Source organism: Nansenia antarctica (assembly GCF_963989245.1).
Source record: "Nansenia antarctica genome assembly, chromosome: 13".
Taxonomy (NCBI): domain Eukaryota; kingdom Metazoa; phylum Chordata; class Actinopteri; order Argentiniformes; family Microstomatidae; genus Nansenia; species Nansenia antarctica.
The window spans coordinates 4,149,829-4,161,764 of record NC_137683.1 but is presented as its reverse complement, the minus strand read 5'-3'; the positions used below and the strand labels follow the sequence as shown (position 1 = coordinate 4,161,764).

Sequence of the window (11,936 nt, the reverse complement as noted above, 5' to 3'; positions counted from 1 at the left end):
GCCTTCCTCAGTCTGTGTAATGGAGGTCTGGGGTATTCACCAAGCCTTCCTCAGTCTGTGTAATGGAGGTCTGGGGTTTGTGTGTGTAAATGGACTGCACTTATTATAGCGCCTTATTCCAAAGCACTTTACAATGGCCTCTCGTTCACCCGTTCACACACACATTCGCCCAGCAATGGCGGCAAGCTACCATGCAAGGCGCCAGCCTGCTCATTGGGAGCAATAGACCTATCGCTAAGCCACGCCTCCTTTGAAAACTCAGGCAAACAAACAACGCTCGCTCAAATACTTTACTGACAGTGACTGACTGACCAACCGTGACTGAGTGACATTCAATGACTTACAATGGCGGGAGTTCACATTTCTGATTTACCACAGCAAGTAATAGACATGTTTCTTTTTTAAGATGACAATAATATTTAGTCTAGAAGCTTTTCACCATGAGATATCAGCGAGCTGTTTGTTTGTATTCATCAGAGCAACGCATCCGGGTACTTTCCCCTCCCGTAATGTCCACTCCCCTTTTTGGGTGATAGAAGCGGAGAAGTTTGGTCTTTGGGAATTTCTGGTCTTTGCTACTTTAATCCGATAAAATAAGAAAACCGTAGTGCTTTTTAGATATTAGGAGCCCAAATCCGATGGCCAGTTAGGCAAACTATTATATAGTGTCATTGCCGATCAATGATCAACGTCGTTATATAGAGAAAATTAATGAAATAGGGGTTGATTCATCAGAGCAGTCATACGTCATCTCCCTGTCATCAGGCATTTGTAGTTCTTCAGTTGATTTGCCGTGGTCCTAACGTCTTACCTCCAGTCCCCCCAACAGCGTTTGCTTTCGTTTCTTCTTTGAACATTTATCTCCCATGATTACAATAGAAATATCATGCACAGTAGCACTAGTCGATAGCCGTTATGGGTGAAGGGTTAGTAGGTACTAAGTAGTACCTTAGTAGGCTAGATCAAATGAAGAACTACAAATCCCAGATGACAGGGAGATGACATATCACTGCTCTGATGAATCAACCCCTATTTCATAAATTTTCTCTATATAACGACGTCGATCATTGATCGGCAACGACACTATATAATAGTTTGCCTAACTGGCCATCGAATTTGTGCTCCTAATATCTAATAAGCACTACGGTTTTCTTATTTTATCGGATTAAAGTAGCGAAGACCAGAAATTCCCATTGACCACCAGTCAAACTTCTCCGCTTCTATCACCCAAAAAGGGGCGTGGACATTCTGATGACAGGGAGATGACGCGCAATTGCTCTGATGAATTGCGAGAGTTCTCTGCCTGTCGTGACTTTTGCTGTGATACGATTGGATCATTTCTATTTGGGGCGTGGCTTAGCGATAGGTCTATTTGGGGTTCAGTGTTTGGCCAAGGATACCTCGGCATGTGGCCTGCTGGGGTTTGAACCGCCGATCTTGCAATCGTCAGACGGTGGCTCGACATCCTGCGCCACAGCCACCCCCCCCCCCCCTAGGTCTATTTGGGGTTCAGTGTTTGGCCAAGGATACCTCGGCATGTGGCCTGCCGGGGTTTGAACCGCCGATCTTGCAATCGTCAGACGGTGGCTCTACATCCTGCGCCACAGCCCCCCCCCCCCCCCCCACCCCCACCCCCCCCCCCCTCTGTGTTTTTTTCTTTTCTTCACCTTTGTCCTTCTCGTCCTCGCTGTCCAGGCTCTGGCTCTGGTGGTGCTGCGGGCTGGAGGGAGAGCTGTAGCTCTCAGAGGACGTGTCTCCGTACGTGTCCTGGCCCGAACCGCCGGCTACACAACAATAACAACATTGACTTTTTTTTACCAGGGATCCCACACCTTCTGAAACATCAAATTCAAGCACCTTTCAAGGACTTTCAAGACTCAATTCCTTCAAATTCAAGGGCCCAACACAGCATAGTTTGAGACAGATCTAGATGAGAACGTATATAATAGGAGTGACCACGAACGGTTTTCAAATATAACAGCGTTATGTAGGTTTAAAATCTAGCTAACTAATTAACCGTAGTAACTAGTATGGTTGTTTTATTCCCTTCTACATGTTACCTATATTTATTTTTAGAGAGAGGGAGAGAGAGGGGAATTCAAGCACTTTCAATGACCCATGTCGACTTTCAAAAATGTTTAAGGCCATGATTTTTTTTTCTCAAATTCACAAACTTTCAAGGATTTCTAGGACCCGTGGAACCCTGTTTTACATTTTAGACATTTAGCAGATGCGATTATCCAAAGCGACAACAAGTACACATGTCTAATGTAAGTGAATCATCTATACATCAGTCATCATAAGTACACATGTCTAATGTAAGTGAATCATCTATACATCATATATATACATCTATACATCATATATATATATATAGTCATTCCTATATATATATATATATATATATATATATATATATATATATATACATCATATACAGTATATATACATCATCATCATCATAAGTACAACTCATCTATGCCAGAACCAGAGAACCAGGGGCTACTGGCAGTCACTATCCTAGAAGAAGGAATGAAGACTGTCTTTCTAATGATGACTGTCTTTCTAATGATGACTGTCTTTCACAGTAGAAGGAATGATGACTGTCTTTCTTCTAGAAGAAGGAATGATGACTGTCTTTCTTCTGTCTTTCACAGTAGAGAAACTGTACAGGGGGGGAGTGGGGCTGAAGAGTAGAGAAACTGTACAGGGGGGGAGTGGGGCTGAAGAGTAGAGCAACTGTACAGGGGGGTAGTAGAGAAACTGTACAGGGGGGTAGTAGAGAAACTGTACAGGGGGGCTGAAGAGGTCTTTAGGAATGACAGTCAAAATCTACTTGAGGCTACTTGACAACTGAACAGTATCTAGTGGGATCAATTTGTATCTAACTGAATGTTGTCTGTACGGGGGAGGGCAGGTCGCTGGCCTCATGCTTATAGTGGAGCGCAGCACACTTTAGCGGAAACACATTGTGAATTTAAACCTGTATGACATCACCCTCTGTTGGTCGGAAGACGTCATTACAAACTGCAAAGCAGAGAGAAAATCTAAACAGCGTTTCTTTAGAGCATTTGACATGTGTTCTGTTCATTTCCTCTCATTACAATGTGGCAGACAGGCTCTGTGACAGGTGTGCGTGTGTGTGTGTGTGTGTGTTTCCCGGTCTGAGTGGGAAGAGCTGAATAATCTCTGGTGATTCCCACCTTTCCCTCTGGCTGGTCTGGCTCGGGGAGGTGACGGCAACACCATAGTTCCATTAGTCAGGTAGGCCCCTCTTCCTGCTGCCTTCTTCCCCTGTTCCCTGGAGAAAGGGAGAGATAGAGGGAGGGGGTGAGAAAGGGAGAGATAGAGGGCGGGGGGGAGAAAGGGAGAGATAGAGGGCGGGGGGGGGGGAGATAGTAAAAGAAAAATGCACACATAGATCACATCAGTGGCTGCAGGTGAAGGAGATGAGACAGGGGAAGGAAGCCATTTTAGATGACTCAGATGAACCACTAGAGCAGGGTTAGGGTTAGGGTCAGGGTCAGGGGTCGGCAACCCATGGCACGCGTGACAGCACGCGGCAGCTTAACCAATGGCACGCGAGCAATACGTGTGCAAGAGTCAGTGTTTTTATTTTTAAAATGTTTGAATGTTGTCTCTCATGGAGGTCACAGGACGCAGGATGGGAGACGGCAGCCTGGAAGCTCTCGTCCACTTTGGGACTAAAATCCTTTAAATCCGGTGTGTTCAACTATTCACAATCTGAGGGGGAAAGTTTAAGTGACGGTAGATATGACAGAAGGAGTCAAGACTGAGACTTCCTTCAGCCACACAAACGCAACTCCACATGCGAGCTAACGTGGATGATGCTAATGAGTCAGAACTAGCTAGCAAAGTTCCTGTAGATAGCAGAGCCACTGAGTATGATATGAGTATGATAGCAGAGTATGATGAAATGAAATGAAATGAACCTTTATTTTACCAGGGAATTCCTTTGAGACGAGTCTCATTTTCGAAGGAGCCCTGGGAATGCTCACTCGCATTCACATTCACTCGCATTCTTACTCATTCATACTGCATGTTTCATTCATGTGGGAGGAAACCGGAGTGCCCGGAGGAAACCCACGATATGAGTATGATAGCAGAGTATGATATAAGTATGATGCAGAACAAGCTAACAGGAGTGCCATTCCTGCAACAAGCTAACAGGAGTGCCATTCCTGCAACAAGCTAACAGGAGTGCCGTTCCTGCAGAACAAGCTAACAGGAGTGCCGCTCCTGCAGAACAAGCTAACAGGAGTGCCGCTCCCGCAGAACAAGCTAACAGGAGTGCCGCTCCTGCAGAACAAGCTAACAGGAGTGCCGCTCCTGCAGAACAAGCTAACAGGAGTGCCGCTCCTGCAGAACAAGCTAACAGGAGCGTTCCTGCAGAACAAGCTAACAGGAGTGCTGTTCCTGCAGTTGTTCTGTTCCTAACAGAGACTTGACAACAACCCAATGACTTCTCTCAGATGAACGAGTCTACTCCACCTGGGTTTGTTTACAACTGCCAGCCCCGTCTCACCGGCAGAGGGGGGGGTCTCGCGATAATCCACCGCGAGTCCTGGAAGGTCTCTCCTGTCACTCTGCCAGTGTCTCATTCTTTTGAGTCTGTGGCTCTACAACTAAATGGACCTACCCCAACTGTTTTAGCTAATATCTACCGCCCACCCAAACCAAACAAGGATTTCTTTGATGAATTCAACACATTTCTCACCCACATCTGTTCACTCTCATCCAACATAATTCTGTTAGGTGATTTAAATATTGGATAATAGGAATCATGCTCTCACTAAGGACTTCATCTCTTGCCTGGACAGTTTTGGTCTCCAACAATATATTGATTTCCCTACCCATTCTAAAGGTCATATTTTGGACTTGGTCTGTTGCTCAGGTCTCACTACCCTCAACTGTTTTGCTGTTGACCTCCCCATCTCTGACCACATGCTTGTTTCATTTAACTTAAGTTTGTCTCTATCCAAAACCAAACAGTCACGTACTATGTCCTTCCGCAACATCAAACATATTAATTTAGCAGATCTCATAACAGGCATCGACACTTTCCCCATCATCACCCCCCCCATGCACCCCTGATCAGCTCGTCTCTCATTACAATGATGGACTCCAAACTCTGCTGGACTCACTCGCGCCCCTCAAAACCCGGACTGTCTCATTCCCCCATTCTGCCCCTTGGTTTTCCCCTCACCTACGTCTGCTGAAAGCCAAAGGACGTCAGCTGGAGCGCTTTCAAGAAAAAACGGTCTCACTGTTCACAAACAGATGCACCATGCCCACATCCTCCTTTACAAAGACGCCCTCTCCTCAGCCAAATCCCAATATCTTACAGACAAAATCACTGCTGGTGCTGGGAACACCAGGGCCCTGTTCTCAGTGGTCAACAACTCACTCCGCCCCCCCGACTCCCTTCCCCCACACTTCTACTCCACTGACCACTGTAACTCCCTGATGTCATTTTTCAACTCAAAAATAGCCAACATCCACCAGCAACTGACCCCTCTTATGTCCAGTTGTCCATCTCCCCTATCTCCCCATCCCCCCCTCTCTGTACCTCTCTCCTGCTTCCATCTCCCCTCTGCTGCCGATTTATCTAAACTCATCCGGAAATCCAAGCCATCCACCTGCCAACTTGACCTCCTGCCCTCCTCCCTGGTCATATCCTCCCTCCCCTCTCTCCTGCCCCTGATAACTACAATCATCCATTCCTCCCTCACCTCTGGTTCTCTCCCATCATCTCTCAAATCCGCAGCTGTAACACCAATTCTGAAGAAACCTGGTTCAGACCCCAACATCTTCAATAACCTCCGTCCCATCTCCAACCTGCCATTTCTTTCAAAAATCTTGGAAGAAGTGGTGGCTTTACAGATTCATACTCATCTCTCTAACAATAACCTCTACGAACAGTTCCAGTCTGGCTTCCGCCCCCTTCATAGCACAGAAACAGCCCTCCTCAAAATCACAAATGACCTCCTGATGGCAGCTGACTCCGGACTCTTATCCATCCTCATCCTACTCGATCTGAGCGCCGCTTTCGATACTATATCGCACTCCACCCTCCTTAACCGTTTAGCCTCCATTGGTATATCTGACACCCCTCTACACTGGTTCCATTCCTATCTCTCTGGCCGCACTCAGTTTCTACAGTTAAAATCATTCACATCCCATCCGACCCCCCTCTCCTCTGGTGTTCCCCAGGGCTCTGTCCCTATCCTCTTCATCATCTACCTCCTCCCACTTGGTCTGATTTTCCGTAAATACAACATTCATTTCCACTGTTATGCGGACGACACCCAGCTCTACGTTTCCTCCAAACCCACTTCCACCCTCCCTCCCTCCTCCCTCTGTGCCTGCCTACATGAACTTAAATCCTGGTTCACTTCAAATCTCCTCAAACTAAACAGTAATAAAACAGAGGTAATTCTCATTGGCTCCAAATCCACACTCACCAAGCACCCCAGTTTCACCCTCAACATAGACAACTCCTTGGTTTCCCCCTCCCCCCAGGTTAAGAGGGATCGCCCTCCACGGTTCGGAACGCGTGTGTTCCGCGGATCAATTTCATATATATATATATTTTTTTTTACCTTTATTTGACCAGGAAGTCACATTGAGATTAAAACCTCTTTTACAAGAGAGACCTGGCCAAGACAGGATCAAAATAGTAGCTTAAAAAACAGTTCAGATAACAAGACAGGACATAAGACAGTGGCAACAATACAATAGACAAACAATGGTAGGGGTATTTACAAGGTGATTAAAACATGGTAGGGGTATTTACAAGGTGATTAAAACATGGTAGGGGTATTTACAAGGTGATTAAAACATTGAGAAGTCTAACCAAAGCAGGTACAGCGAGCGGTGACCACATCCTTTAATCTACGCTTGAAGATACTTATGGAAATAAGGGCCTCTAATTTAAAAGTAGTCTGTAGGTCATTCCAAGACCAAGGGCCATAATAAGACAAGCTTGCCCTTCCAACATTGTTCATGATAAGTGGCACCTTGTATTGTAGCCATCTACGAGACCTGAGACCCGAGCCACTCGGTATAGGGATGAACTTCAGGCCCAGATAATTCGGTAAGAAGCCAGAGATGATTTTAAACACAAGAGTGTACCAGTGTTGGAGCCTTCTGACAGAAAGAGATGGCCATCCAACCAGACTATACAGTGTACAGTGATGGGTCCTGAAGGCACTATTGGTGATGTATCTTAGAACCGAATGATACAGGGGGTCTAGCTTGGATAAAGTGGACAGAGAAGCAAACCTATATACTGTATCACTGTTAACAAGTAATAATATTACTTAATATCTTACTTAATATCTCTTGTAAATCACAATGTAGAGTTGCCATGAAAAGATAGACGCGACAGTTGCGGGCTTTGTTTTACTCTAAAGCGCAATGATAGGTTGATAATGCGAAAGAAAAAGAATCCGTTGTTTGCTCACTACACGTGAAGCTGGGAATCCACAACAACAAGGCTGCGTTCGTAAATCCGCTCTGGAATCTGATCAGCGTTCAAGAAACGCCTCTTGTCCAATCAAATTACTTGGTCCCTTTATGACGTCGGACCCAGTGTGCGCTCCGGCGCTCTCAAAGCGAATTTACGAACGCGGCCCAAGTGTATCATGTTACGTTGTTCGGCGGAGAAGAACTCGAAATGCCTCCCTCGTCATTTAAATCCCATGTATGGGAGCACTTTGGCTTCTCTGTCAACTATGACGGGAGGCACGAAAAAGGTAGCTCGACAACTTCTGATAATGTAGGCATTTTTTTCATACCATGTTCAAAATAAGGGTTCACTTTATTATTTAGTTAAAAGTGGCATAAAACATGTTTATTCATCTGCTTTAAAGAGCCCAGTGATTCACTGCTGCAACCAGGCGCCTCCTCCCTCTCTCCTATCATTTAAATTGAGTGTATTTCAGTATAATTATGTAATGTTTGAGTGTAGAATATGTTATATATATATATATATGTATATATATATATGTATATATATATATATATATATATATTACCAGTTTTGACATCTTGAATGTTGTTGGTTTTTGTCACATAGTAAAAGTGGTGTTTTTATAGAATTCAAGGAAAAAGCAGTTTTTATAAAAACAAAAATGTTTTGTGCTGATCCGAAAAATGATCCGATCCGTGACTCAAAAACCGTGACACGATCCGATCCGTGAGTTAGGTGATCCGTTACACCCCTAGAGCTGAGCAAAGGAAAGCAGGGCCAGGGATCACATTGACTGTTTATTTAGCCTACATGGCTTTGCATACATATCTCTTTGCTGAAATTGTGTTTATGTAGTGGTTGGAATACAATTGCAGGGGGGTATTCCATCAACGTCACTAAAGGAAAATCCAGGCTTATTTTTGGTAACTTATCAGAATAAGCCTGGATTTTCCTTTAGCAAAGTTAAACACACCTTTTCAGCAAAGAGCTATGTATGCAACGATCTGTTGGTCTGTTTAGTTTGGTTTGATCATCATTATAATAATTATAATAATGGTCATAATTAATGTTGATATTGTGGTTGGCACACTGATTAACAATAACATAAAAAAAATGGCACTTCATATCAAAAAAGGTTGCCTTCCCCTGCACTAGAGAGTAACATAGATGCACTTCCTAGACCAGGGGTCTTCAACCTTCTTCAAACCAAGGACCCCTTGGATGAGAGACAAATAGAACAGGGACCCCCACATGTAATATATATTTTTAAATGTCTCACATTTTAAAGCCTATAATAACTTTTATATTTACTTCATTCACCTTTTATTTATTAGCCTATATGTGTTTATGATTGATAAAACGTTCATGCATAATTATGATTGGTTATTATTATTATTATTATTATTATTATTATTATTGTTGTTGTTGTTGTTGTTGTTGTTGTTGTTGTTGATGAGCAGTGGCGGACTCAGGCTGTTTGAAGGGCAGGGGCGAAAAGAAAAAAAGGGCAGCTACTGGACAACATGGGACCCCATCAGTGCACATGGTCAAGTTTAGACCATTGGAAGGGCAGCCAATAGGGCACATCCTCTAATTTTGCCACTCAAAAGGGCACTTTAGTGCGACTTTTTTCCACTGTGGGGGCTCATTGTCAGGTTTAGACCATTGGAGGGGCACCAATAGAGCACGTCCTCTCATTTTCGCCACTCAAAAGGGCACTTAAGAGAGATGTTTTTCAACCGTGGGGGCACCAGGAGGGGCGGTCGCCCCCCCTTCCCCCCCCCGCCCCCCCCCTGAGTCCGCCAGTGTTGATGAGGCTTATATTTTCTATTATTATTATTATTTTTCAACAATGAAACTTTTAGCTTCAGGAAGCCAGGAATGCCTACCTCAGTGAGATGACTGGCCCTGGTGGGTGGTACACACCCTGTCTATTCTGGGGGAGATGGAGGTTGTCAGGCAGAGCATCATGTCATCCTCAGGCTGCAGTCTGGAACTGTATTTGCTCTTCAGGTAGGTGAGGGAGGAGAATCCTCTTTCACAAAGATAAGTTGTTGCAAAACGCAAGAGCCATGGCCTTTGCTGTCAGTTGGGGGAAGTATTTCTGGCAATGGATCCAGAACTGGGTGAGAGGCTGTGACTCGTACACATTCTTGTGTGTACTGTCTATCAGCTGATCTTCCTCAGCGGCTGTCAGGTTTAGGCGTCGGATGCATTGTCTTTGAATGGAAACCGTATCCATGTCTTGTGCTTAGACGTTGGCACATGCACATCAGAAAAGTACTTCTCAAATTGACTTTCGAGTGCCTCCAAGTGATCAACAATTGCGCATTTCACGTCAGGCGAGGGCACCGCGGAATCCAAGGAAATGCATTGAAATGCGCAGCCAGCTCCGCGCGGTTTTGGCCAACCAGAATCTTGTGGATAGCTGTGCGTAATTCAAAGACGCGCGCCAATACTGATCCACGGGATCTGACCTCGGAATGGTAAAGGAGCGGCGCATAGAGAAGCAAAGAGGCGGGTTTGTTATTATCAAACTAGTAACTAAATTAGTAACGTTATGCTAGTTATTAATTAACGTTAATTTCGCAATGAAGACCGAACTGCAGCGTTTTAGCCAACACCTAGCTTGCTAGACAGGTGTGTTATTTTTTCCAGCTGACTTTATGTTAGACTCTGCATCATGGGCATAATTTATTTTGTCAATTGTTTTTGTCAAAAGTAGTTTATTATTGCCTATTAATGCTTGTACTTTACTCAATATCATTTTTGTTATAGTTTTAAATTCTCATTGATTATTTTGGTGAAAATGGTGAATTATTATGACAGAAATTGGCGGACACCCTGCAGTACCTCTGCGGACCCCCTAGGGGTCGCAGACCCCCGGTTGAAGACCACTGTCCTAGACAAAGGGTTTCTATACAGTATGTGTATGGATGCACCTGGTGAGGGAAACCAGTGGTGATGCACTGACATCAGAACGTCCTGTTGCACACGCACACGCACACGCACACGCACACGCACACACACACTGCTGCTTACCTGTCTGGTCCCAGGTACACGCACACGCACACACACACTGCTGCTTACCTGTCTGGTCCTAGGCCTTGCAGCTTGCTGACATGTTGGCTGCTCCTCTTCTCAGTATCCTGATGCTGCGGACACAAACTATGTTATAACACAACACACTATGACACAAACTATGTTCATTACCACAACACACTATGACACAAACTATGTTCATTACCACAACACACTATGACACAAACTATGTTCATTACCACAACACACTATGACACAAACTATGTTCATTACCACAACACACTATGACACAACTATGTTCATTACCACAACACACTATGACACAACTATGTTATAACACAACACACTATGACACAAACTATGTTCATTACCACAACACACTATGACACAACTATGTTATAACACAACACACTATGACACAAACTATGTTCATTACCACAACACACTATGACACAAACTATGTTCATTACCACAACACACTATGACACAAACTATGTTCATTACCACAACACACTATGACACAAACTATGTTCATTACCACAACACACTATGACACAACTATGTTATAACACAACACACTATGACACAAACTATGTTATAACACAACACACTATGACACAAACTATGTTCATTACCACAACACACTATGACACAAACTATGTTCATTACCACAACACACTATGACACAACTATGTTCATTACCACAACACACTATGACACAACTATGTTCATTACCACAACACACTATGACACAACTATGTTATAACACAACACACTATGACACAAACTATGTTCATTACCACAACACACTATGACACAACTATGTTATAACACAACACACTATGACACAAACTATGTTCATTACCACAACACACTATGACACAAACTATGTTCATTACCACAACACACTATGACACAACTATGTTATAACACAACACACTATGACACAAACTATGTTCATTACCACAACACACTATGACACAAACTATGTTCATTACCACAACACACTATGACACAACTATGTTATAACACAACACACTATGACACAAACTATGTTATAACACAACACACTATGACACAAACTATGTTCATTACCACAACACACTATGACACAACTATGTTCATTACCACAACACACTATGACACAACTATGTTCATTACCACAACACACTATGACACAACTATGTTATAACACAACACACTATGACACAACTATGTTCAGGTAACACAACACACTATGACACAACTATGTTCAGTAACACAACACACTATGACACAACTATGTTCAGTAACACAACACACTATGACACAACTATTGTTGAACAAAGGCATTAAAACACTATGGGCAAGATGCACATTGTCAAGCCACTATAGTTCATGATGTAGTACATCGTTTCTC

At 43.8% G+C, this 11,936-nt stretch overlaps 1 protein-coding gene across 1 annotated transcript in view; it reads right to left on the bottom strand.

Annotated features, from left to right (window-relative positions):
* zcchc2 (zinc finger, CCHC domain containing 2) overlaps positions 1 to 11,936 on the bottom strand; it is a gene marked incomplete at its 5' end in the record, with an annotated part of 120,942 nt that overhangs the window by 3,214 nt on the left and 105,792 nt on the right. Inside the window, 3 exons of the mRNA XM_080544538.1 lie at positions 1,668 to 1,784; positions 3,204 to 3,301; positions 10,586 to 10,650. Of these exons, the coding sequence (XP_080400664.1) occupies positions 1,668 to 1,784; positions 3,204 to 3,301; positions 10,586 to 10,650 (280 nt within the window). The remainder of the gene's footprint in view (positions 1 to 1,667; positions 1,785 to 3,203; positions 3,302 to 10,585; positions 10,651 to 11,936) is intronic.